We start from the raw sequence: 27,840 nt of genomic DNA, 5'->3' as shown, positions 1-27,840 counted from the left end.
TCACCTCAGATACCCTTCCTTGAGACCGGGTTTCATGTAGCTCAGGCTAGCCCCTGCCTCGCTATGCATCTGAGCGTGGCTCTTATCACACTGAAGCATCCAGTCCCCCACCCCCAGCATCCTGGAAGAATGGGTGTGCATAGCATGTATGAGTACTGACACACACCAACACCGTACCTGCCTGTGGCACTCACAGGACAGCTTTGTAGAGCCAGTGCTCTCTTTCCACCTTTACATGGGTTCTGGGGACCAAACTCGGCTCAGCAGGGCGTCATGGCAAGTGCCTTTGCCCATTGAGCCATCTCACTGGCCTGAGGAATGTGTTGTTATTTACTCTCTTTTAATTAATTAATTAACTCTGGATCTCACTGTGTCGGCCCTGCTAACCTGAACTCGATGTATAGACCAGCCTGGTCTTGAATTCACAGTGATCCACCTGCCTCTGCCTCCCGAGGGCTGAAATTAAAGGTGGGCATCACCACCCTAGGCTTCCAGGAATGGTTTTATTGTTTTACTTGGTTTGGTTTGGTTTTTGGAGACAGAGCTTCTCTGTGTAGACCAGGCTAGCCTCGAACTCAGAGATCTGCCTGCCTCTGCCTCCCTAGTGCTGGGAGGACTGAAGGAGTGTATTTTTAAGGACCGAGGATGTAGTTTGTCTAGTACTCATGAGGCCCTAGGCCCCAAAAGAAAGAGAAAAAGAGAGATACTACATCAGAGTAGTAAGTCGGAAGAACTCCCAGCCATTGTTGAAGCTCTTTAACGGTGCTCTGAAACTGATTTCAATGTGCTTTACAGAGGATGGGCTGGAGGGGGAGAGTGAAACTCGGTGGTAAAATAAAGATACAAAACCACATTTTTATTGCAGCATCTCTAAGCAGGACTGAGTTTGCTATGCAAGGACCATTTTAGGACATACAGAGGTGGGACAGGAGCCAGATGTGGGTGAAGCAAGCAAGTCACAGCAGGGAGGGGTAGCCACCTCTGGGGAAGCCCCAAGGCCCCAGATCTCTCGCTGTATCTCCCTGCAGGGAGCCAGGGCAGTCCTCGAGGGAGGCTGCCAGGAGCGGTGACTCAGGGCACCATGTGCCACCACTTGAAGGCGAAGGGCTTCCTGCGCACGTTGGTGCCACAGTGAACCTCTCCGTGGTACATGTGGTAGCTGTAGAAGTCGTTGATGAAGGTGCAGTGCAGACCCAGCGGCTCCAGCAGGGAGCGCACCTTCTCCTCCAGGCAGCAGCGGCCATCGATGATGGGCCCGAAGGGCTTGGGGATGCCCAGGTGCTTGCCCAGTACCAGCATGTTCACCTGCGGGAAGGTGGGGGCCCAATCAGAGGAAACAGCTGCCAGTGTAGGACCCACAGGTCTAGAGGACTAAGGCCGTTCCTTTACCCCCCTTTCATCTCGCTCTCCCTTCTCCCCTCCCCTCCCACTTCTTCTTTCTCTCTTCCACTCATTCCTTCTCCCCCTCCCCCTCCGTCCTCCCAGAGTTTTGTGTGTATCTTGCGGGGTGGGCGCACCCAGAGCCAAGGAAGGCTTCTTGTGTCCCCGGCTGCTCTCCCGTGTACTCCTTTGAGGCCAGGTCTCTTCCTGAACTTGCTTTTCCCACCTGGGCTAGAAGCCAGCAAGCCCCAGGCATTTTCTGTCTCTGTGTCCTCCAGAGCAGGGATTTACAGGCATATGAGTGACGCCCAGCTTGTTACCGGGGTGTTGGGGTCCGAACTCTGGTCCTCAGGGTTGCACAGAACGCGCTCTTAGCCACTAAGCCACCCGGCTGTACCCTACCCTTGAGTTTTATGTTTACTGGTGTTGTCTGTGTCTGCCACTGAGGTCGTGGGCAGTTGGAGGGCCATTCAGTGTGAGTGCTAGGAACCGAACTGGGGTCCTGGGGAAGAGCAGCGAGTTCTCTGACTGCTTAGCCATCCCTCCAGCCCACACATCTCTTTTTGGTGGCTAGGCCTGGAGTAGCGCCTCTGCTATGTAGTAGCCAAGGCTGACTCTGAACTCCAGACTCTCCTGCCTCCACCCCTCATGTGGTGGGCATACATTTACACTGTTTCTGCCTCTAACAAGCTTCCTACGGATCAAAGGCCATGTGCTGATTAGACTCACTGAAAAGCCAGATCACGGTGATCCCTGGGCCTCGGGGACTACTATGTTCAGGGAGAGACAGAGTCAGGTTTTCCTATTCAATGGCGTCTTCGGCCATAGCTCAACACATGGAGGCGATACCCTGATAGCCGGATTGGAGCTGCTGCCTTGGAACCCCAGAGTTCTGGGGAGCCCCGTTTGGAAACATCTGTGCTAAGCAACATGCCGGCATGGTCCTTACATCTAGGTAATTCTCCACCCTGGGGTCGGGCATTCTTTGGAGGTGGATGGTAAAAAAGGCAGTGGGAGGTGGGAAGACACACGTGGCAGTCACAGTTAAGTGACAAAGGTGAAATCTGGCCCCGCTCTGGGTCCTGTTCCACATAGGCTCCCTTCTTGGCATCGAATGCCACCACAGAATACTTTGTCTATGGCCCGTGTCTGCTGATCCCTGAATCCTGTACGGGAGTCAAGAAGCAGCAGGGTAGCGCTGGTTTTGAAACCAGACCCTGGCTTTGCCATCTCCTGCCTGCTGTGTGTTTTTGTGCTAGAGACCTAACTTCTCTGAGCCCACCTCTGGAAAACAAGGCCATGAGAGAAGCCAGGCTCTGGGTGCCGAGAGGGCTATGTGGGCCTCAAAGGATGCATGGAAGAGCTACCTGGACCTGCTTTAGGCCTGGCCTGGCTCTGCGCTGCCTTTTGGGAAGCTGTTGGAGTCAGAGGAAGTCGGGTGGTGGCTGTCACCTCCTTACCATGTTTGGGAAGAAGGCCTCAGCCTTCGGGTTCCCTCTGGAGTTTCCCACAATCCTGAAGAGCTGGGGTATATCAATGATGTCGCCCTCCGTCAGGCCCAACTCTCGCTTCAGCACCTCACGGTTCCAGTCAATACAGCTCTAGTAGGGAGGCCAAGGGGTGCATTAGGGGAGGAGACAGTGTGGAATAGCAGCGGGAATTGGTAAGAGGCTCCCAGGGACCTCACACACTCCCCTCCTGCGCTCTGCCTGTGCCCGGGCTTCCGACCCTGGGCTGGTAGGCCGCGCAGCCCTGAGAGCCCTCTCTCCCCACACCAGGCACCCGCTTTGGTTTCTCCAGGACACCCAGGCTGAGTACCTCCACGTAGGCATTCTGGTCTCTTAGTTTCTGGCTGGACAGAATGTCACTGATTGTCTGCCTTTTCCCTGAGGTGGAGAAAGAGGGAAAAAGATGGACCCAACTTGAGAGGCAGGCTACCCTCCAGGGCCTCCGTTTTGTTAACGGATATGTTCTGTTTCAAGATTCATTTGCTCCCATAAATTCCCCCATTTCCAAAGGGATCCTGTTTCTCTTGGAGAAGGGGTTTGAGAAATGTCATCTTTAATGGTAACGCTTAGCATCTCCAGCACCGAGACTGGCAGAGTCAAACCAGTTGGGATGGCTGGGTGACCCCACCGAACCTCATACGACAGGGGAACAGGAAGGCGACCATCGAACAGGAGAGCCTGCAGCTTCAAACAGGCCAGAGCCCAAAATGACAGAGATGACGAGCTGTCCGAGACTGGCAGAGTCAAGCAACTGGGTTAACAAACCCCATTCCAGTGCCAGCCCTTGATCCAGCCACACCAACTAGGGTAGCCTAGGCAGCGCCAATCAACAAGACTGCTATGCCAATGTCCCTGGGAGGTGACACCGGCCACCTGGAGAGGGGAGCCTGCCTGAGGTAGAGGCTGTTCAGGTGGAGGAGCCTCAGGTCTGCTCAGGACTGACAGCCTATAGGCCCCTGGCTCAGGAGTGGCTTAGAGCACGGAAAAATGAGCAACTCCCTGGTGATCTGCATTTTCCCCCCTAATCCAAAGCGTCAGCTCTTGGTCTCGGAGCCTTTTTAGTCATATTTTTATTTTTTTTAGATTTACTTCTATTTTATGTGAGATGGTGTTTTGCCTTCATGTCTGGGTGAGGGCATCAACTCCCGGAATTACAGACAGTTGTGAGCTGCCCTATGGGCGCTGGGAATTGAACCTGGGTCCTCTGGAAGAACACTGAGTGCTTTTAACCACTGAGCCATCTCTCCAGCCCCTTTTATTTTAACTTTTTTTTTTTTTTTTTTTTTCTTTTGGAGCTGGGGACCGAACCCAGGACCTTGCGCTTCCTAGGCAAGCGCTCTACCACTGAGCTAAATCCCCAACCCCTTATTTTAACTTTTAATGTGTAGATATATTTGTGCCCCACACATGTGCCTGGTGCCCGAGGAGGTCAGAAGAAGGCATCAGATGCCCTGAAACTGGAGTTCCAGGTGGTTGAGAGCCACCATGTGAGTGTTGGGCCCCAAAGTCAGGTCTCCTTCCAGAATAACAAGAGCTCTTAATGACCGAGCCATCTCTGCTGTCCCTATATTTACTTTAAAAACAGGTTCAAGCCTCCAACTTTCGATGTAGCCAAGGATGACTTTGAACTCCTGGTCCCCAATCCTGAGTGCTGGGATTATAGGTGTGCACCACCATATCCAGTTTAAGGCTGCTGAGGACAGAACCTGGGGATGATCCTGGTAAGAGCTCTGCCATTTGAGCTACATTCCCCAGCCCCAGATCCAGATCCTGTTAGGAGAGAAGGAGGCTGGGGGCTGGGGGCTGGGGGGGTGACCTCAGTGACGAAGCAATTCTCTGGCGTGCATGAGACCCCAAACTTCCACTCTCAGCAGCACAGAGGAAAGAAAAGTAAGCAAGCAGAGTGGGGGCGGGGTGGGGCAGGGAGTGGCACACTGGTTTGTTTGCCTCTGTGTAACACACTTAAACATATTTAGAGAAACCCCCCCAGAACCCTTAGCCTCTGACCCCAGCCCTTGTCTATTGAATTTACTGAAAACATCGCATCCCATGGTCTTCACTCAATCAGATCGTTCATGGCTGCCTCTGCCTCTTCTTAGTTGCCTGTCTGCAATTTTCCTTATCTGTCACCTCACCATCCCCTACCCCATCCCCCACTTCCCTCCCTCTCCACCTCCTCCACCCACCAACCTCCCGTGCCGCCTCTGACTCAGGTATCCCAAAGGTACCTTTAGTTGTCTTGGTACTCACAGGGAGCTTGGGGGCCCAGCGCTGAGCATGGTGCCCCGCGCATAGTAGGTACATAGCTCTCTGTTCCCTACAGGACCTCAGGGAGCAGTGGAGCCGGTAAACAGCAGAAGCTGCCCACACAGGATGCCAGCCATGGTCCACTTACTCTTGAGTCCTTCGAACAGTGATGCCTCCCCGTGGCCCTCGCTCTGCAGCTCCTGGAACAGCTGGTAGCAAGCTCTGGGGCTGGACAGTAGCAACCGAAAGCCCTGCTGGGAAACATTGGAGTCAGGGAGCGGCTTAGCCACTCACCCTTCTATTCCCACCCTATCCCCACAAAGAGAGGGAGGGCTGGCTTCTAAACCCTGGCAAAAGGGTCACATACCTGCCTGCCCCGTGCCGGCACGAAGCTCAAGAACTCATCCACGTGACCCACAAAGAGCCAATCGGAGAAGAGTCTCACAGGGGCCTGCACCTGCTGGGCGCCCAGGAAGTCCTGCAGGATCTGGTGCATGTCCCGGCTCTCACTGCTGCTCTCACAGGGATACAGTTATGCCAGTTATCAAAATCATCAAAAGACACAGTGACAACTCCCAAGCGGTCTTGAGATCGGGGCTGTTAACCTCCCCTCATAGAAGGAGGGAGTGGGGGAAGGTCACTGGACCGTCCTGTGAGATTCTAGCTTCTGCCTGTACCCCTTCCAACTGTAAGTGATTCTGCCCTCCCCTAATGCTATACTGTCACATGCAAATGTCCTGAGAGCTGGGGGCGATGGTTCTTAACCTGTGAGTCGCGACCCCTTTGAGGTGACTCTTTCACAGGGGCTGCCCAAGACCGTCAGAAAACACAGGTATTCACGTTATGATTCATAAGAATAGCAAAATTATAAAGTAACAACAATAACTTTATGGTTAGGGGTCACCACAACATGAGGAGCTGTTATTAAAGGGTTGCAGCACTAGAAAGGTTGAGAACCACTGTGCTAGGGTATAGCCGTGTGGGAGAAAGTTGACTGAAGTGGGGGTGGGGGTGGGGGGGTCATCTATGTTGGAGTGAGACTTCATGATGCTTCACGGTCACCCACCCATCTGTAAGTAACCCTCACCCATGCTCAGTGTAAGCCCAATCCATTCCCAAGTGGGACTTGGGAGGACAATTATTTTGGTCAGTTCTCGAGATCCTGTCTGGGAGAACAGAAATTTATTTCCATTGCCCTGGAAAAAGTCCCCATAGTGGGCGTGGCCATGGGGAGGTGGGCGTGGCCATGGGGAGGTGAAGGGCCCATGGAGCCTGGGCTGCTGCTAATGGGGTACTGACATCTGAACAATGTAGGCTTTGTCACTGCAGCTTCCTTGAGGAGATGGGGAGGGGGAAGAAACTGAGGCACGGCCACTGAGGTACATAAGATCAGTGTCCAACCACAGAAAGTGTTGCCCGCTGACTCGGCCTAGATGCCTGTGTGATAGAGAAAGCATGGGCTTCAGAGCTCATCGGCCTGTTGTGTGGCTTCAGGAACATCCCTTCGTTTCCCTTCACTTCCCTGAGCCTCGTCTTCTCTGTGAGGCTTTCTTCCCCCCCCACCCCCCCATCCCCCCACCCCCCGGAGCTGAGGACTGAACCCAAGGCCTGTGATTACTAGGCAAGCGCTCTACCGCTGAGCTAAATCCCCAACTCCCTTCTGTGTTCTCTTTTATCTCACCTGATCGCTTTCTCTTGTCTGTCACACTCACTGCTCTACCCCCTAGCTTCCGGCACATAGTAGGAGCTCAGTAAATAGCCATTGACTGAAGGCAAGTAAGTGGGCAGAGGTAAGCTCTGGAGGTTCCTTACCCTCTGTGGGATCCCTCTCAATGTTTGCTGACCTTCTAGGTCTGGAGAACTAGAGGGGGCTTTATTGTCACTGTCCCCACCCCAGCACATGGGTCCTGGCCACCCCCATATTCTCCTTACCTGGAATAACCGCTGCTCCCGATGAGAATCCTGCCCAGTGGGTATTCCTTCCCTCTGACAGTGACTGGGGGACTCACCTCCAGGTTCCCAAAGGCATCCAGCCCAGTGACCTCTGCTCTATAGAGCCCTCGGGTCACATAGCCAAAATTTGGACCCTAAGATGGGAGAAAGATATACTGAGAGAAGCCATTGTCGCTGGGTAGAAATGGAGGTTGGACATGTGGTGGTCACGGGAGGGAGTTCTGTGGATACCAGAGAGGAACCTTATGACTCGGCAGGGTGGAAGGGGTGTTGGATTGAGTCGGTGCCCCTTGAAAGAGATGGGGCCTTACTGAGTCCCCAGCACATGTCACCTGCTTGGAAGACTCCTGCATAGAACAGCAGACTCCCAAAGCATCCTTTCTGCTCTCTGTAGAGGCTGGGAATGGGGGATGAGTGGAGACAAGCCTCCTTCAGACAGCTGGAGGAAGGACAGGAACCCAAGCCACCCCTGTGGCCAGCACTGTGCTCACACCATGTCCCCATCCTTACCCTGGCCTAGAATGAACTTTCCAGATGCTCTAAGTCCCGCCGGTCCTCCCCAGGGGATACACTGGTCACCCCCCCTGTGTGAGCTATAAGGGTGTGGCAAGTCACTACTGGACAGTAGCTTAACGTCACACTGGTTTGTCTTCCTGCAGTCCCCCAGGCCTCAAGTCACTTGGTACAGAATGTCACTTGTCAGAGTGTGGCCTTAGGTCCATCACTAAGGCCCAAGAGGAAGTGTCTCAAGAACCTTGTGCTGGATGCCATGTTGGCAGTGGCCGTGTGCAGCCTCCCACCATGGTCCTTTTGCTGTGGGGGAAGGGCAGGCCCATGTGTGCCTCTACTTCCTGGTGTCAGCAGCTGGCCCGGTAGCCTTGCTAGTCCAGGGAATCCCGTCTGGGTACTGAGTCTACCACCCACATCACACCTCCAGTCACCTCTGCTCCCCCAGACACTGGACACCAGACAGCAGACAGATGTTGACGCCCACTTGTCTTCCCACATGTCCTGCTCTGAGAGCTGTTGAGCCCTCAACAGGGGACAGCCTTGAGGCCACCTTCACCTCACCTCCCTCACAATGGCTAGAAAATCCTGCTGGCCTGGTCTTGTAGAGCCACCCAGAGCCTGACCACAGGCAGCCACTGCCCCCTCATCCGTCCTGGTCTCTTCCCACTCTGGTTGGCTCCTGGAACTAAGGTCTTTATAATGTTAGACGGGGCACATCCACCCTGACTTAAGACTTCTTAGGTCCCCCATTTCTCAGATTCTAAACTGATGGTCCCACCAAGGCCAGCAGCTCAGTGACTTTGCTGTCCACAGCACTGGGTTAGTTTTTTTTTTTTTTTGGAGAGGGGTTTAGCTTTTAACAGAAATATTTTAATTCTATTTCTTTTAAGATATTTTATTTATGGTGCCGATAAGGTCAGCTGTAAAGGTCACTGGCTGCTCTTCCAGAGGTCCTGAGTTCAATTCCCAGCAACCACACGGTGGCTCACAACCATCTGTGATGGGATCGGATGCCCTCTTCTGGTGTGTCTGAAGTTAGTGACAGTATACTCATATATCTAAAATAAATAAATCCTAGAGAGAAGAGAGGGGGAGGGAGGAGAGAGAGAGCAGAGCCTGGGTGTGATGGTATCCACCTTTAGTCCCAGCACTCAGAAGACAGAGACAGGTGGATTTCTGTGAGTTCCAGGCCAGCCAGGACTACACAGCAAGATGCAGTCTATAAAGAAAAAAAGAGAAAGAAGGAAAGAAAGAAAGAAAGAAAGGAAGAAAGAAAGAAAGAAAGAAAGAAAGGAAGAAAGAAAGAAAGAAAGGAGAAGAAAAGAAAAATACAAAAGCATGAAAGAGAAGCAGTGAAGAGTCACTTCTCCAGTTCTCTAGTTCCGTTTTTTCTCTTTCATTTTTTTCCAAGACGAGATTTTTCTACACAACCCAGAATAGCCTCAGACTCTGCTGCCTCCCAGGCTGAGCTTTCCGGTGCGCCGTGCCTGCCCATGTGAAATGTCCCAACATCTTACTAAGCATCGTGCAGGCCACACCCCGCTGGTCACATTCAGGGCAGTGCCACACCCCGGCTCAGCAAGAGAAGTAACCAAACGCTGTGGAGATAATGTAACAAATTACCCTGCCAGAACTGAGCAGGGAGGCCTCCAGCACCCCAGGCTCGTTAGTTTTTGTCAACAAACAAAATCGTCTGGAGAGAGAGGAAACTCAACTGAGAAAATCCCTCCATCAGACTGGCCAGTGGGCAGGTCTGTAGGACATTTTCTTAATTAATGATTGCTCACTGCAGGCAATGCCAGCCCTTGACTGGTGGTGGTCCTGGGTCCTATGGAAGGCAGGCAGAGCAAGCCATGGAGGGCAAGCCAGTAAGCATCATTTGTCGATGGCCTCTGGGTCAGCTCCTGCCTCGACTTCCCTCACCGAAGCGTGGAACTATCAATCAAGTAAACCCTCTCTTCCCCAACTTCCTTTTGGTCAGAATGTTCTATCAGCAACAGAGAAGCAAACTATGACACTGCCATGGGCCTCTGACAGCATCAAAAGAGACCCAGCTGGGTAGGACTTTGATGCTGAGACCTGAAGGCTGAAAGCCAGCTAGCACCAGAATGGGGAGGCACATTCCTGGCAGAGAATGGCATATGGCACATGCCAAGGTCCTGGGGTCAGAGAGTAATGGGGAAATTTGAAGTCATGGTGTCACTCTGGGGACAGTTTCCCTGTCACTCTGGTACTCTCCACAAGGAAGAGTTGGGTGAGACATGTACCCAGCCAAGGACCTGCTGCAGCCTCCTTCCACCTAAGGCGGGGTGAGGCAGAGGGGAGACTCCTGTGCTGAGGTTCTGTCTGTCTGTGTTACAGGATGCTGGGAGTCTGGCTTGTAGCATGGAAGCTGGCCTTGGGATTTCTAAGTGGTAAGATGCGGCTACTGCAGGCAGGGTGGGGGAGCGGGGACACAGTGTTGGCAACAGTCTTGGGTGATGCTCCCACCTCCAATAGGGATGAACTCTCCTGCACCATTAGCCACACACCTTGGCCAAAGTTACAAGGTTTGGCCAGGAAGAAGTAAAAGGAGTAGTCCATGAGACAGACATTTCCTTCCAAGCCTCTGGCATGGAGTGCAAGATACACATGGCTATAAGGCTCTTTTCCTCCTTTGTCTGAGGGTTCCAGGCCCCAGTGCAGGCTAGGGTCTTCCTTGGATGGCAGAGAGGCAGCATGGGAGGCCTGATGTCGTCCCTTAAGAGCCTCAGTTTCTACCTCTGTGAAATGGACCCACCGATAGCAACTTCATCAGAGGCTGTCCCACGGAACGAGACAGAACCCATGGAGAAGTCAGCCCCTAGCCGAAGGCGTGCGGGCTCGGTAAACATACTATTGTTTTTATTTATGATAATGACGATGGCCTGGGCTGAGCTAGCACCCATCTGCCAGGCCAGTCCAGTGTGACTCAACAATATGTCACTTCAAGGTCCCTAATGTGTTGACTGTGACTGATAAAGTCTGTCTGATCCTGAACCCTCACCACAGCCCCAGTGCGGCCCCCAAAGGATTAAACCACGCCCCAGAGATGGAACTCCTGCCTTGTGGCAAGAGCACTCTTAGGTAGCCCAGGATGCCCCTCATGCTCAAGGCTATCTCAAAGACCAGCTGAGCTCATGCGGGGAGAGGCTCTGAGAAACCAGATCTTATCAGAGTAATAGCGGAGGGAGTCAGCACCACCCCTTGGGTCCTGCTGGAGCCGGACCTCGGCTTTGAGGACCAGGCTGCTTGGGGTAAGGGGTGGCTAAGGGGGAGATGGGTTGAGAAAGAGCGGGGTGTCAGGGCCAGGGGCACTGGATGGCTGGGTATTTGCCAGGCCTCCAGGGTTCCTACCATGACTCGTTTGACAGGGAAATCCTTCAGGCCTCTGTCCCTCGGGGAGTCAAAGACCACAGGCAGCGTCTTGTGGGGGGCCTGGATGTAGCCGATCTCCATTTCATCCTGGAGGGATACAGAGAGGCTACGGCTTGTGCCACAGACTTGGCACCCGATGGCCGATGTGCCAATCCATCCTACGTAACTACTGCCACCAAGAACAAATTCTCCATAACACCCGAGCCCAGAGAGAGGCCCTGAGGATGCAAGCAGACCTGAGTCCTGCACAGTCTGCTGGGAAAATGAATAGGATAGAGACTCTGACTCTGTGGGGGACCCAGGGCTGTGGCTGATGTGGTTGTGGCTGAACCTTGTCCTGGTGGACAGCGAACATTGACTAGAGGAGCTGAGGGGGGATGTTGGGGAACCCAGAGTGCTACCTGGATAGGCAGACACTTCCCTGGATAGGGAAGGCTGTTTACTGAGCCCAGACAGGGGTAGCCTCCTGGATCTCACAGGAGTGGACAGGTGAGCCACCCAGCCCTGTAGGTAGGTGCACGGATTTTTGGGAATGAATCTAGTAAGGGCCGTGACCCTCTGGCAGTTATGCAGGATCGGGGTGGGGACAGACACAGTCACTGACAAGTTACAGGGTGGAACCCCTGGGCATTTCCCGCTGAAAAATGGGAGCCTCTGTGCAGCTTCCCAGGGATCAGCCTTCATCACAGAGGCGGGATGACAAGGGTGGAACTCAGCAGACAGGGATAGGGACACGGTCCCACCGGAGGGATGGCATACATGGAGGGGCAGCCTTCATGCTGGCTGTCGATGAGCAGGACTGGGTCACGGGTGAGGAGAAGGAAGACAGCGGAGAGGACATGGATAAAGGCTCGAGATGGGAGCCAGGGGACAGGCATGGAGACGGGAGCTCACGGTCTCCGTCAGATGAGGCCCCCGGCGTGAGGACCTTCTGAGGCTCCTTCCTCCCAGTCCATTCCAGGAAGTGTCGCCTCAAAGCTACCCCAGGAGCCCGAGGCCTGCATCAGACGGGACCTTGGCCTCAGGCAGATGGGACCACATACCTGCATCCACTGGTCATCTTGATTTTCCTCCTCTGGACACACAGTCAGCTTGCACTTGGCTTTCTTGGTGAAGGTAGCCAGTGACTTTAGGAAGTCTTCATTGTCGGAAAACCTAGGAAGATTAGGCCTCGTCTCGTCACCGAGGACTAACGATAATAACAAACACTCTGTCCCTCTCTCCAGGCTCCTGAAGCAATGGAGGCTTCCAGGGGCTAAGGTCAGGAAGAACGTTCTCCCACTCCCAGAAAATGCAACACCCAGAATTCAGGGCTCTCCTTAATGCGCCCAGACACCCCTCCCTCAGAGCTTCACCTGCACACGTATACCTCCTGGGGGGGCTGAGTGTTGGGCGTCATGATCCAGGGGGCCACACGGAACATCACAGTGTCTTGGAACACCAGGGCCTCAGGGAGCTCCTGGAGGGCAGAGAGGAGAAGAGTTGTCATAGCAGGCAGGGGTGCAATGCCTGCCTTCCCTCCCCCTCCCCCCCTAGGCTGAGGCCTACCGGGTTAGATTTGTCCAGCAGGGAGATCGTTAGGGGAATGAGCCCCTTGAAGTCGGCGTCGGGGAAAGCAAGGCCTTCCACGTAGAAGTCCGTGCTGTGCTGACCGCCCGGCAGCTCTAGGCGGTGGGAGAACTGCTGTGGTCCCAGGACCACCTTGTATCTGGATGGCAGTTTGCCCCCTAGACAGAGGCAAGGCATGCTTAGGCCTAGCGTCCCAATGTGGCTCTGATTTCCTCTCCTCAGTACTGAGGTGCCTTCCCAGGGTCCCTGGGTGTCACTACCCAAGGACCCCTGGAGGTGTTTAGGGGGAAAACTTGAAAGACCCAGTTGGGACCTTGCTTCTCTGATGAGAGGGGTCGGGAAGAGCAATGGCAGGTGCCAGCACCATTCTGAACTTTGAACCATTCTTTTATTCATTCACTGACTGGTACGTTCCCCAAGCACACTGCACTGTCTCCCGGGGGACTAGGGAAGAGCAAGGGCCATTGTCTGTAACAGACACCAATTAAAGTAGTGACAGAGGAAAATAGGGTTTCCTGTGGGTAACAAGGCCTAGATGGGGGGGCAGAAGGAGAAGGATAGTCATTAGTTTATCATATAAATCCATGTGTCACATGGATTTAATGTCATGTTATCTATTATATATACATTATATAATATAGATATTACATATACATGTACTGTATCACAAAGATAAAGTATCATATGGTTACTTTAGTCTAAGGTTGGAAGGAAGTCGGAGCAAATCGAGCCTCAGAAAGCCCTCTGCCGTCCACTGTGCCTCTGCTGTCCACGCCCCTCCTCTTGGGCGTCCACGCACCACTTTAAACCTTGCACACCTCACGGTGGCTTCTCTAGCCCCCCGCCCCCTTCACGCACACAGATGCATTCCCACCTTCCTCAGAGTGCATTCTCCTCTGACCGGCCTTCCTCTCTCTGCCCCCAGCGCCACAGCCCACACTGCTGTCCCTAATCATTTACCTGTCGCCCCTCCTATCCCACTAGGATGAAAGTGATCAGAACAAACACTTGGTTCTCAGGACCGAGGTTGGCACTGCCTGGATAGGAGGGGCCGCAGAGCTACTGAAGTCTTAGTGGAAAGAGTTCCCAGCAAGTGGGGGCTTGGCACATAGTGGGGGAGGAGAGAAAGAAAGGGAGAAAGGGGGAGGGAGGGAGGGGAAGAAGAAGGGTGGGAGAGAGAAGAAGAGAGGAAGGGAGGAAGGAAGGAAACAAGGGAGAGGAGAGAGAGAAAAAAAGAGTGGGGCTGGAGAGATGGCTCAGTGATTAGAGCACTGACTGCTCTTCCAGAGGTCCTGGGTTTAAATCCCAGCAACCACATGGTGGCTCACAACCATCTGTAATGAGATCTGATGCTCTCTTCTGGTGTGTCTGAAGACAGCTACAGTGTTCATATATATGTAATACATAAATAAATTAAAAAAAAAAAGAGTATAATTTAGCTGTCTTCAGACACACCAGAAGAGGGCATCAGATCCCATTACAGATGGTTGTGAGCCACCATGTGGTTGCTGGGATTTAAACCCAGGACCTACGGAAGAGCAGTCAGTGCTCTAATCACTGAGCCATCTCTCCAGCCCTACAGTGTACTCTGAAAAAAAAGAAAAAGAAAAGAAAATGGAGGGGAGAGGGGAGGAAGAAAGAGAGGGAGAGAGAGGGAAAGAGGGAGGGAGAGAAAGAGAAAGGGAGAGAGGGAGAGAAAAGAGAGAGAAAGGAATTGGTGGATGATGACTGGAAGAAGTCACTCCCTTGTTCCCAACTGGGACAAGCTCAAGTCACCTCCTCTGGAAGGCAGAGGACTGAGGCAGGTGGCTGTCTCATAGCCCTGTGCTCAGAACCAAGCATACCATAGCTCTTGAGGACGACTTGCCAAAAGGGAGCGGGACAGAGCGGTGCCCCATCTGGTGGGGGCAGGAAAGGAACATGGCGTCACAGCGGCAGAGATGCCAGGGAAGGAAGGCCAGGCCGACTCACGTGTGGTCTGGAAGACTCTCACTTTGTTCATCTTGGACTTTGGCACCTGCAGCACCAACTGATACTTGTCAAAGAAGTCTTTGGGAGTCTTCGTGCTTAGGGTCATTGGTGACATGTCCTGCAGGTCTGAAACAAGAAGCCTGTGGCCATGATGGTCCCCAGGGGGAGCCCAGACTTCCCCACACCCCGCTGCAAAGGAGCCTGGCTTTCTTTTCTCATTTTAAAATGGATACTTGTCGCTTATTTTTTCAAATGTTTGTTACATTTACTTATTCTTGCTTCTTTTGCAGCATGGACATTGGGTTTGGAGTTTTAGTTGTGCAAGGTGAGAGCTCAGCCCCAATCCCAGCCGCTCAGCCCTGCTCCAGCCCTGCCCCAGCCCCGCCTCAGCCCCGCCCCACCTCAGCTGCTTAGCCCCAGCCCATACTTATCATGTGCATCCGTGAGGTTGAACACAACTTGGTACATGTGTGGAGGTCAGAGGACAATTTGTAGCAACCAGTTGCAGCCAATTCTTTTCTGCTACCGTGCTGGACCCAGAGATCGAACTCAGGCCAGCAGGCTCGGTAGCAAACGCCCCTACCCACTGAGCCATCTCACCAACCCCTGGCTCTATTCTCTTCAGGATGTCTACAAACGTTTATCTGTGTATGTCTATGACAGGGTGAATGAAGGATCGAAACTCAGAGCAACACAGCCTATGTCCATTTGATTTCTTGCTGTGACCCCCAAATTCTGGAGCACAGAGAACACCCAGAACAGTGGTGGTACACAGTAGTGTCAGCACCAGGGTGACTGGGAAACGCCAGTGGTCACTGCTGACGGCTGGACCCCAGTGAAGGAGGCAAGGGTGTGGGCTCAACCTGGATCAGGGTGAGCTTGGAGAACTCCATCAGTTCTTACCGCCTCAGTTTCTCTATCAGTAAGCAGGGGCAAAGAGAGCCAAAGGGTGGAGAGATAAAATGACATATCTACAGCTATTGTTGCCTGGAGCCTCAGGAGTGCCCACTGGTTGTGATCAAAGAGTATCCTTTAGGGATGTCCCTGGCGCCGGCCCCAGCCAGCCACACGCATTAGACACATAGTCATTCTTTTTTTTTTTTTCCTTTTCTTTTTTCAGAGCTGGGGACTGAACCCAGGGCCTTGCGCTTGCTAGGCAAGCGCTCTACCACTGAGCTAAATCCCCAACCCCACATAGTCATTCTTATGTAGTTCTATGACTCCTGGGCAAGCTCCAGCCCTGGTCTCTCAGCTGCAGTCCCTTAGTATCCCCCCAGGGAGGGTCACCACTCCATCCCTGGGCTACCCCAGTATCCTGGATCACTATCCACGAGACGCTGCCGCCCCTACCACTGTCCTCGAATCTCTCTCAAACCCACTAAGATGTCAGGCTCCCTGGGCCTCAGATACTAACCTGCATCCGGGTAGCTGTGTAAGTGAGTAGCTATGTATCCCACACGGCTGTGTGCTTAACTTCTCTGTGCCTCAGCTTCCCCACCCTTTAGGCGCTTGGGTCTTGCGTGATATTTGGGGACTACCACCCCTTTTTATTTAATTTGGGCGCCATGTCTGAGCCAAGCACACATGTGTGGGCCCGGCAGAGGTCAGCACGGAAAGCAGAGCCTCTTGGGACTCCAGGAGCCCGCTCTGGCCTCTTCTGACCGATGTGTGACTTTGGTAGGTCACTTGTTCTCTTGGGACACTTTTCCACTCTTTCCTCTGTAACATGGACGGGCTAACACAAACATGTTTTCCACTAAACCAAATTCAGGGTTTGGTTTCTGACAAGACCACATGGGCAAACAGACCTTGCTGAGGAACGAAGTCAGCCAAGGTCTTCCGTCTTTACCTTTGTTGTCTAAGACCTTGTCGTCCTCGAAGTCCATTCCGGGGGCCTTGGGATCCTCCTTGTCACAGTTCACCAAGAGGATGGCGCCATGACCGTCCGGGCCCCAGGTCCAGGTGCTCTGAGAACATCAGGAGGGTAAAAGACACCGTGGGGAACTCTCTCAGGTCCCTTCAGCCCTTGGGAGTCAGGCTGCTGGCTTTCTCTCACCTCCCACTTTATCTGGCCAAAGAGTGGACTTCTCATGACTCTAAATATCACCAAATCTGCCCCAAATGTGGGATGTGTGAGTATTTGTTAAAGACGGAATCTACTCTGACCAAGGTTAGTTCAACTTCTAATCCTCCTGTCCTTACCTCTGAGATCCAGTCTGTGTGGTGCGGGTCATTGAACCCACGATGTCAAACACGTTAGTCAAGCACTCCACCAACTAAACTACATCTCGGCCTCAACTCATTTTTTTTATTTTAATTTTTAAATAAAGGAGCCTGATAGTGAGGTACACTTTAAAGGCCCTTTAAAAATGTCGGCTTGACCAAGAAACCGAGTCAAGTACTTAAGAGCGTCAAGAATCTAATCCACACAGTACTGTCACGTGACCCCATGGTCCGCTCCTTCCCGATGTGAGGGCGAGTCTCGGTTCCAGGCTCCATCTGACCAATAAAGGGGCCAATCATTTGAAGACTGCAAAAGTGTATGCTAGCCTCAAGCAGAAAACCGTGTGGCCAGTTCTGGAGTGGTGGGGACACTCTGGAGTTCACACACAGACCCTAGGTTGACAGTGTGAACGTCCCCTTCTGCACCCCAACCAACCATGTTTCCTCAACACGCACCCCCCGCCACGCCTCGGTTCTTTCTCCCTCCACCCTTGTTTTCGTCCTTTCCCTGTCATCACCCACCCCTGTACCCAGCTCTGTGGGACACTCATCTACTGGTCACTAACGTCCGGGGAGTATTTCTGAGCCACAGCTGAGACCCATCTGTTAATTTTTTTCTATTACCTGGGTGACTCTAGAAATTCCAGCGTGAAGCTAATACCATTTCCGAACCCACGGTTGGCTATAAATATGATCTCATAAGAGAGATGGGAGTATGCACAAGCCGAAAGGCCAAGCTCCCAAGCCTGGGTCACAGGACAAGTTTACATGATGGCGACGCTGCTCATCTCATCGCCACAAGGGGGCGCCACAGGAGCGCACAGCAGCCCTGAAGCGAGTACTGACTGATATTTGAGCCTTACCTGATCCTTCCCAGCTGGGGCTGGCTTCGCTTTGCCAGTGCGGGTGACATCCGCACTCAGGGAGAGTTCTGAAATCCGAGAGAGGAGATCTGGTGAGGGTGAGGCCGCGGGACTCCCAGAGTGGCCCTGAGGGACAGGTCTCCCCAAAGCATGTCCCTCCGGTTTGTCCCCAAGGAGACACACTACAGTTTAGAGGGCAGAGCCAGGACTTCCAAACACTGTGCCCTTCGGGGGTCGTGACTGTGATGCCAAAGCAGTTCCGGCCAACCCAGTGAAGCCTCCATATGTCCTGCCAGGTGACTCGGTTTTTTTGTAATCTGTGAGATGGGATCATAGGGCCAAGCTCACTGGGTTAAATATAAGGATTAAATGTAACATCTTGGCACAGGGTCTGGCACTGGGGTGAGCCTCACTTAATTTAAATGTATACTCATGAATGAAATCCATCAATGAAATGAAACCTGGAGGTTTCACATACAATATACACATTCAATACACACTTAAATAAAAAGACCATGCTCTTAAGGTCCGATCTCATTAATTTAATGTTTAAAAACTTAGATAAAAGGTCTTTCTCTGTTGTCCAGGCTAGCGTCAACCTTGTGAACTCCGTGATTCTAAGAATGATTTTTTTAAAAGTGATTTTTAAAATGTGCATTGGTGTTTTTCCTGCATGTCTGTCTGTGTGAGGGTGTCCGATCCCCTGGAACTGGAGTTACAGACAGTCGTGAATTGCCATGTGGTTGCTGGGAATTGAACTCAGAACCGCTGGAAGAGCAACCAGTGCTTTTGACCACTGAGCCATCTCTCCAGCCCCTAAGAATGGATTTTTAAAAAATATATAATTTTCATGTTTAATTTTGTGTGTATGTGGTGAGAGGTAATACTGTGGTTGCCCATGGAGACCAGAAGAGGGCGTTGGATCCTCTGTAGCTGGGGTTAGAGGTGGTTGTGAGCCACCCCATGTGGGTGCTGGGAGCCAGATCCTGTTGGAGAGTTACACACTCTTGACCGCTGAGCCATCTCTCCAGGAACACTTACAGGTTCTATCTAAAGATGAATGGTGGGCTGGAGAGATGGCTCAGCTGTTAAGAGCACTGACTGCTCTTCCAGAGGTCCTGAGTTCAAATCCCAGCAACCACATGGTGTCTCACAATCATCTGTAATGAGATCCGATGCCCTCTTTTGGTGTGACTGAAGACAGTTACGGTGTACTCATATATAATAAATAAATCTTTAAAAAAAAAGATGAATGGTAAAGAAATACAAATACATTTGCATGCGTGGGTTATTAATATGATAAAACACAGAACTATCTGCTAAAGCAATATGTGCGCATGAGTGTATATGTGTGCATGTATGTATGTGTGTTTGTATGTGTATGTATGTATACATTGTGTGTGTTTATATGTGTGCATGTGTGTATGTCTGTGATGTGTTTGTACGTATGTGTATGTGTGTATATATTGTGCGTATGTGTGTATACATATGCATGTGTATATATGTGTGTGTATGGTGTATATGTATGTGTATATGTGTGTGTATGTATATCCCTGCATGTGTGTATGTGTGTATATATATATGTATGTGTATATGTGTGTATGTGTGTGTCTCTGTGTATGTGTGTATGTGTGTGTATGCATACGTGTGTATACATGTATGTGTGTGCATATATGTGTATATGTATGTGTGTGTGAGAGGGTAAAGCGTTTATAAGGTATAGAGACCTGTGCGTAGAATCCATGTACCCACTTCCCACCCTGAAGAGCAGTTATTACACTGTGATGTGAGTCTTTGCCATGTAGCTGGAAAGTCACTGTCACTGAGGGCCTCTGACCCTTAATCCTCTGCCTCTCGAGGGCTGGGAGGAATGGAACCCGGGGCTCCGTGCTCCCTAGGGAAGTTCTCTCCCCTCACTCACGCTCGGCCTGCCATCTGTGTTTATGTAACTCTCTGGGGAGGGATGTTTATGAAACACCAGATATAAGGATAGCTAGAAATGATCAGTTTTCTTTGCTTACTCGAAAGTAAGATCTAGTCACAACGTGTCATGGGGAGAAGCCTTGTTGAGGTATGAGGGGGCAGTTCTAGTTCCTCCCTCTCTCCCTTCCTTCTTCCTCTATGTCTTCCTCCCTCCCTCCTTCTTTCCCTCCCTCTCCCCCTCTGTCCCTCCCTCCTTCTTTCCCTCCCTCTCCCCCTCTGTCCCTCCCTCTCTTTTTTCCTTCCTTTTAGAAACAGGGTCTCACTAATTTGCCCTGGCTGGCCTTGAACTCACGGAGACCTGCCTGCTATGCTTCCAGGTGCTGGGATTAAAGGTAGGCACCATGGCAGCTCTTCGGTACCCTGGTCATTACTTACCCACCCCGGTGAGGTAGAGCAGGGCTTGGGTCGATGAGGTCTTGGGTCCGTAATAGGAAATTCGAACCTACAAGACAATAGCAGACTGCTTATGATTTCTCTTAGTCATTCAACAAACAAGTTTGAGTTGTGCTGCCCATTGTGAGCAGGGCCATCCCTGGGCTGGGGGTCCTGGGTTCTATAAGAAAGCAGGCTGAGGAGCCGTGAGGAGCAAGCCAGTAAGCAGCATCCCTCCATGCCTCTGTATCAGTTCCTGCCTCCAGGTCTCCACCCTGTGTGAGTTCCTGTCCTGACTTCCTTCCATGATGAACAGCAACATGGAAGTGGAAGCCAAACAGACCCTTTCCTCCACAACATGCTTTTGGTCACGTGGTTCATCACCGCAACAGTAACACTAACAAGTTGTATCTTGAGACATTCTTGGAAGGGGGGCAGGGGCTCAGCAGCTGGAAATGGGGTACAAGAGGCATTAGGAGGAAGAAAGAGCAGGTGATAGCCGTGGAGCTGGACTTTGGGTTGTCTCTCAGGGACCCAGGAGCAGGCCCTCAGCTGTAGAGCATGCGCTCCCTGTGCAGGCTGGGGAAGGGAGTAGGGGGAGTCGGGTGTACCTCAGGGATGGAGGATGTGAAGCTCTGGGCTCATCTTAGTCCCTCTGCCCAGCAATAATTAAAATAAACAAGTAACTAGAAACCTAAAGAACGGTGTATGATTGACTCAGCTGCTGGGGAGGTGAGGCATTGGGAGCCAGAAGCTTGAGTGACATGAGCTGGAGACACCAAAAGAAGCCAAAGAGGTACAAGGAAAGGAGCCTGCGGTGACATGCTGAGGGGACACACTGAGGAGAGTCTGAGGGGACACACTGAGGAGAGTCTGAGGGGGACACACTGAGGAGAGTCTGAGGGGGACACACTGAGGAGAGTCTGAGGGGATACACTGAGGAGACTCTGAGGGGACACACTGAGGAGTGACTGAGGGGACACACTGAGGAGAGTCTGAGGGGACACACTGGTCTAGGGGACACACTGAGGAGAATCTGAGGGGGACACACTGAGGAGAGTCTGAGGGGACACACTGAGGAGAGTCTGAGCGGATACACTGAGGAGAGTCTGAGGGGATACACTGAGGAGAGTCTGAGGGGATACACTGAGGAGAGTCTGAGGGGACACACTGAGGAGTGTCTGAGGGGACACACTGAGGAGAGTCTGAGGGGATACACTGAGGAGAGTCTGAGGGGACACACTGGTCTAGGGGACACACTGAGGAGAGTCTGAGGGGGACACACTGAGGAGAGTCTGAGGGGACACACTGAGGAGAGTCTGAGGGGATACACTGAGGAGAGTCTGAGGGGACACACTGAGGAGTGTCTGAGGGGACACAATGGGAAGAGTAGGAGGAGATACGCTGGGAGAGTCTGAGGGGACACACTGGTCTAGGGGACACACTGAGGAGTGTCTGAGGGGACACACTGAGGAGAGTCTGAGGGGACACACTGAGGAGAGGCTGAGGGGATACACTGAGGAGAGTCTGAGGGGGACACACTGAGGAGAGTCTGAGGGGACACACTGAGGAGAGTCTGAGGGGACACACTGAGGAGAGTCTGAGGGGGACACACTGAGGAGAGTCTGAGGGGGACACACTGAGGAGAGTCTGAGGGGACACACTGAGGGTCTGAGGGGACACACTGTGGAGAGTCTGAGGAGATACACTGAGAAGAGTCTGAGGGGACACACTGAGGGTCTGAGGGGAACACACTGAGGAGAGTCTAAGGGGATACACTGAGGAGAGTCTGAGGAGATACACTGAGGAGAATCTAAGGGGATACACTGAGGAGAGTCTGAGGGGATACACTGAGGAGAGTCTGAGGGGGATACACTGAGGAGAGTCTGAGGAGATACACTGAGGAGAGTCTGAGGGGACACACTGAGGAGAGTCTGAGGAGATACACTGAGAAGAGTCTGAGGGGATACACTGAGGGTCTGAGGGGACACACTGAGGGTCTGAGGGGACATACTGAGGAGAGCCTGAGGGGATACACTGAGGAGAGGCTGAGGGGACACACTGAGGAGAGTCTGAGGGGACACACTGAGGGGAGTCTGAGGGGATACACTGAGGAGAGGAGAGTCTGAGGGGACACACTGAGGAGAGTCTGAGGGGACACACTGAGGAGAGTCTGAGGGGGACACACTGAGGAGAGTCTGAGGGGACACACTGAGGAGAGTCTGAGGGGGACACACTGAGGAGAGTCTGAGGGGACACACTGAGGGTCTGAGGGGACACACTGAGGAGAGTCTGAGGAGATACACTGAGAAGAGTCTGAGGGGATACACTGAGGAGAGTCTGAGGGGACACACTGAGGGTCTGAGGGGAACACACTGAGGAGAGTCTAAGGGGATACACTGAGGAGAATCTAAGGGGATACACTGAGGAGAGGCTGAGGAGATACACTGAGGAGAGTCTGAGGGGGATACACTGAGGAGAGTCTGAGGAGATACACTGAGGAGATTCTGAGGGAACACACTGAGGAGAGTCTGAGGAGATACACTGAGAAGAGTCTGAGGGGATACACTGAGGGTCTGAGGGGACACACTGAGGGTCTGAGGGGACATACTGAGGAGAGCCTGAGGGGATACACTGAGGAGAGTCTGAGGGGGACACACTGAGGAGAGTCTGAGGGGACACACTGAGGAGAGTCTGAGGGGATACACTGAGGAGAGTCTGAGGGGGACACACTGAGGGTCTGAGGGGACATACTGAGGAGAGCCTGAGGGGATACACTGAGGAGAGTCTGAGGGGGACACACTGAGGAGAGTCTGAGGGGACACACTGAGGAGAGTCTGAGGGGATACACTGAGGAGAGTCTGAGGGGGACACATTGAGGAGAGTCTGAGGGGGACACACTGAGGAATGTTCAAGGGGATGCAGCCCCACCCCCACCCCAGCTTTCGGTTTCACCCCACCCACCAGGCCCCATCCCACCCCACCCACCATACTCACCTTCTGGTCATCTATCCTACTGCTGGCTGCTTTCATCTGTAAGGTCACTTCCAGTTTGGGGTCCAGAGGCCATTTGGAGGCCCCTGTGGTACTCTTCTTGAATGGAGGGCCATGGATGACATCTACAACAACTTCTGGGGAGGCTGTGATGCTGAAGGATGTGGAGCCCCTTGGAGCAGAGCTGTGAAGCGACAGAGGCAGGCTGAGGCACCCATGATGAGATGGCCCACCGCCATGTTGGCCCCAGACATCCTTTTCCTAGCAGGAGGAAACACAGGCCGGCACTGGGCTTGCCCTGGCCGGAGAGTGAATCTGGTAACGTTGCCAGGAGGGACTGAGAGCACAGAATGGCAGTCCTCTTGACTGGAGGCCTTACACTCGGACCAGAGAGACTGCAGAGGGAGGTGGATGTCAAAGGCACCTTCCACACACCCGTAGAGCAGTGTGCACACAGGGGACCATCCCCAGTGGGCATGCCAAGGGGCATCACACACAGGGGGCTAGAGAGATGGCAGTACCCCTTCCCCCCACAAATAAAGACCCCACAAGTATAACAACAACTGAAACAAAATCACACAGATTTCTGGAGTTCTGGCAAAGCAAATGTTCTGTATGTGTGTGTGTGTGTGTGTGTGTGTGTGTGTGTGTGTGTTTGTGTGTGTGTGTGCGCGCGCGTGCCTGTACGTGTGTGAGAGAGACAGACAGAGACAGACACAGACAGACACAGACAGGCAGACAGGGTCTCTGTGTAGCCAGGCATGGCCCGGAACTCACTCAGTAGACCAGGCTGACCTGACCTGTAATTCACAGAGATCTGTCTGCCTCTGCCTCAAGTGTTGGGATTAAAGGCGTCCCCACCACCACCCGTAGGAACAGCAGATCTTCTTCAGGCTCATCCTCATACAAAGCGACTGGATCAGGGAGAGATACACTTTAAAATGCAACAGGAGTTGGGTTGGGCTGTGGTGGTGCAGTCCATTAATGCCAGCACTCCGGAGGCAGAGGCAGGTGGATCTCTGAGTTTGAGGCCAGCCTGGTCTACAGAGAAACCCTGTCTGTGGGTGTGGGAGGGGTAGGGTGGGAAACGTCTGAAAGAGTAGAGAGAGAGAGAAAGAGAGAGAGAGAGAGAGAGAGAGAGAGAGAGAGAGAGAGAGAGAGAGAGGGAGAGAGAGGGAGAGAGATGCAAAGGGAAGGTTAGTTCTGAGTCTTTTCCTGAGTCTTTGCCTTGGCAAGAAGGTGTGTCTGGGATGAGGGCAGGGTTTCCAGAGAGTTTAGGTTTCAGTTTCTGGGAATCTGACCCTGAGAGACCAGAGCTATCCATCTGGAGGCTCCAGGCTACCGTGTGCTTAATCTGCAATGCACTCTCGATGCCCCATGTTCTCTCTGTGCATCACTGCTGACCTCATCCCATTACGTGACAGCCTTCTGTTGACTCCGCCCCTTTCCCCTGTAAGCTGGATAGAAGCCGTACTTTTTTTTTTTTCTTAAAGATTTATTTTATTTTATGTATATGAGTACACGGTAGCTGTCTTCAGACACGCCAGAAGAGGGCATCAGATCTCATTACAGATGGTTGGGAGACACCATGTGGTTGCTGGGATTTGAACTCAGGACCTCTGGAAGAGCAGTCAGTGCTCTTAACCGCTGAGCCATCTCTCCAGCCTGAAGCCGTACTTCTTTTTTCTTTTTTTTTTTTTTTTTTGAGCTGGGGACCGAACCCCGGGCCTTGCCCCTCCTAGGTAAGCGCTCTCCCACTGAGCTAAATCCCCAGCCCCTGAAGCCGTACTTCTTAATAAACTCGCTTAGCATTAGCCACCAGCTTGAGTGTGATCTTCTGGCCTCGGCTTTGCTCTCTTTTTCTCATCTCCCGTCCCCTTGGGACCCTGTCTCTGAAGAACAACCTGCGGCTGGACCTGGTGGGAGGGCATTGCTGAGTGAACATAGCAGAAGGATTGTCTCCAAGGACACCTCTCTCCCCCCTCCTCTGGAATGCGTATACACACACACACACACACACACACACACACACACACACCTCCAGAGACCTGCTGTAGCCAAAGTGCGGTCCTTGACACAGGGGCGGCAGCCTCAGCCTCCCTGGAAACTGAGGTGGTTTCCAAGGCTTACTCCCCAGATCTGCTGCTGTGTATCTCTGGGTTGGGGCCCAGAGGTCTAAGCTTCCTCGTGTCTCCAGGGTGCTCCGGGCACCCTCAGGCATGAGAACCACACCCAGGAAGCTACTGATAGGGGCTGCTGAGTTACCCAACTGAGCGGAAGCTGAGGGATCAGGAACTCAGGCTCAGCGAGGCACACATAAAGCCGGTGGCTGAGAAAGCCTGTATTTTATTTTATTATGATTATTTTTATGAGGCAACTGGAATTGTTTCATTTCAAAGTCAACAGGACCTGCTGGACAGGGGGAAGAGCCCAGGTTTCTTTCTTAAGAGACTCTGAGGTGAAGAAGCTGGGAGGTGGGGACAGGGAGGAGCTGCCGGCTTGGGTCAGCCAAACTCGGGAGAGGGGTGATGGAAAGTCAGTGGGAGTTGAGGAGGAGTGACAAAGACAGCCACAGTGAGGCCAGTGGAGGAGGAAGGTTCCGCGGCAGGTGTGGAGGAGCCTGATTTCTGGAACATTCCCCATCCTTCCTCTTTTCCTCACACCCATGTTTTGACTCCATACCACACTCCAGGATCAGAGCTACCTACGCGAGCAAAGAGGGCAGAGAGGGACTTTTCCTGGAGGACTGTGGGAAAAGGCTAGGGATGGTTTGGAGCCTGCCCTGGGGAACCCGCAAGAGAATGAACAGACAAGGGTTTTGTTTTTTAGTATATCGCTCCCCTTCACTCCAAGGTGAGTCTAAGGTGATTAACTTTGTTCCACTCACTCAACAAAACACCACTAAGCGTAAGGTCTGGCCCTGTCTGCGCAGGCGCAGACACGGAGTAATACTTTGCCTAGTTCACAGTATTCATTTACTCACCCCCAGCGTAGGTCTGGGTCCTATTGTGGACACCTTTTAGTGTCCCCCACCCCCAGATCATCTCAAACTACTGGTGGCCTCTGCTTTGTCCCCTGAACACAAGTGAGGGCCTTGTTTCCTGGTCCCCACCCTCGTGCGCTTAGGCCTCGGTCCCCGGACTTACTGGGCTGCACAGACAGCAGCTCTGGCGTAACGGCTTATTCACATAGCACTGCCTGGGCGGGGAAGTTAAAATTATTTTATTATCTGTCTGTCTATTTACTTACTTGTTTATGTCAGATCCTGGTTGTGGCCATGTGAAAGGCACAGGACTTGAGGTTGAGCCCCGGAACCTATGTATTAAAGCTAAGCGTGGGGGCGTGTGCTTGCAATCCCAGTGCTGGCGAGGCAAAAACGGGGAACCCAGGCCTTGAGAAGGGCAGAGGTTCTTCCAATGCCTCACCCAAGCTGCACAACCTGCACCCCCCCTCCTGCCCCCAACCCAGGACACCCCTCCCATTCTTGTATTCTCTTAGCACCGACTGGGCATGCCCCTGTATCGACTCTTCCCAATGGAACAGACAAACATCCACAATTTCATCACCAACCCTGTCTGGTCAAATGTGTCTGCTCTGATCTCCCCGTTTGAAAACCGCCATCAGGATCGGCAAGATGGTTCAGAGGACAAAGGGGCTTGCTGCCAAGCCTGATGACCTGAGTCCCTTTGCCAGAGCTCACGTGGTGAGTGGAGAGAGCTGACTCCCACAGGCTGGCTTCTGATCTCCACACAGAGTTTGAGGAATGACACCTGAGTTTGTCCTGGCCTCCACAGGCTCCCACACAAATCCTGCATCTACAAACATGTACACACCTTCAGACACCTTTGAAAAAAGCATCTGGGACCTAGACTTACAGAGAGAGCTAGGCTGAGAGCCTGGCAAGGATGCCGGGCTAGCTCTGGTCCCTGTCATCTCCTTAGCACCCACCCTAGTTTGTCCTTTGGGAGTAGGGAGCATCTGATGACACCACTCAGACCTGGGGTGTTTTCTGGCTGCTGAGGTCAGACAGCCACTGACCCACTGACCCTGGGCACCTCCCAGAGGCTTTTATAGACATCACTCTGGCTACAATGCTCAGCTCTGTGAGGGAAGCTGCTGCAATTCCCACATGAAAGGCTGCCTCAGACTCCACCCACGGGGCTTCCTCCACTGTCCTGTGTGACCCAGAACCTGGCAAAGGTCTCAGTGCTCACTCAGTAGGTACTCAGCTTATATTTGTTAAATGAACAAGGGAATGGTAGAATGATCAAATGAACTGTTGGGGATCTGTTGAGTGCTGTGCAGAGTACCTAATAAGCAGCACCTTGGAGTACCTAACAAATAGCACTGTGGAGTACTTAACAAACAGCACTATTGAGCACCTAACAAATAGCACCGCAGAGTACTTAGCAAACAGCACTGCAGGGTGCTCAACAGACACATTTGGAGTTGTCACACTTAACCCTTAAAGTCATTTCACGAGATAAGAAAACTGATGATCAAATGCCCAAGCCCTCTCCACCGTCCGTCTACAGCAGGGACGATTTCTCCCTTGTTAGGCAACCCGGTATTTCCCTGCGTTGAGGGCCAGGCAGTGATATTTATACTTCACAGAGAACTAAGTGACATGGTAAGTCCCACACCTCCGGCTTATCTCTCTAGCAGATCTGTTGCCCAGAACCTGAGCTGGGTCAGCAGCACCCAGCCCCTACCGGCCCCACCCTGCCCCCACAGGCTCAGGATCTGCCCCTCTCACCCATGGACATCCAGCGGGGTCGCCGTGCCCACCACACACACGGCATGGGTGGGCTCCTCAGGGGCCACATGGATCACCGCACCCTGGGCCATCCTCGGGCAGCAGGGAGCAGGAA

At 52.6% G+C, this 27,840-nt stretch overlaps 1 protein-coding gene across 1 annotated transcript; it reads right to left on the bottom strand.

Moving 5' to 3' along the window:
* Positions 1-835: 835 nt before the first annotated feature.
* Positions 836-27,840, bottom strand: LOC116886478 (protein-arginine deiminase type-4). The gene is made up of 16 exons (XM_032887984.1): positions 27,726-27,840; positions 22,973-23,153; positions 19,979-20,045; positions 17,621-17,688; positions 16,384-16,501; positions 14,535-14,660; positions 12,543-12,721; positions 12,350-12,453; positions 12,038-12,149; positions 10,974-11,081; positions 7,068-7,222; positions 5,503-5,647; positions 5,284-5,386; positions 3,199-3,266; positions 2,841-2,981; positions 836-1,305 (listed from the first exon to the last, which is right to left on the bottom strand). The coding sequence occupies exons 1-16, from the start codon at positions 27,815-27,817 to the stop codon at positions 1,072-1,074; spliced, it is 2,001 nt and encodes a 666-aa protein (XP_032743875.1). The 5' UTR covers positions 27,818-27,840; the 3' UTR covers positions 836-1,071.

Source organism: Rattus rattus, chromosome 1 (genome assembly GCF_011064425.1).
Source record: "Rattus rattus isolate New Zealand chromosome 1, Rrattus_CSIRO_v1, whole genome shotgun sequence".
Classification (NCBI taxonomy): Eukaryota; Metazoa; Chordata; class Mammalia; order Rodentia; family Muridae; genus Rattus; species Rattus rattus.
This window is presented reverse-complemented; position numbering and strand designations above follow the sequence as displayed.

Excerpts from the sequence above, each read along its gene's own strand:
- LOC116886478 (XM_032887984.1), bottom strand. The coding sequence starts at position 27,817 with ATGGCCCAGGGTGCGGTGATCCATGTGGCCCCTGAGGAGCCCACCCAT. Across the intron at positions 17,689-19,978 it reads GCTCTACCTCACCGGGGTGG|AACTCTCCCTGAGTGCGGAT; the intron begins GTAAGTAATGAC and ends CTCGGATTTCAG. Across the intron at positions 14,661-16,383 it reads CAAGGTCTTAGACAACAAAG|ACCTGCAGGACATGTCACCA; the intron begins GTAAAGACGGAA and ends TTCTTGTTTCAG.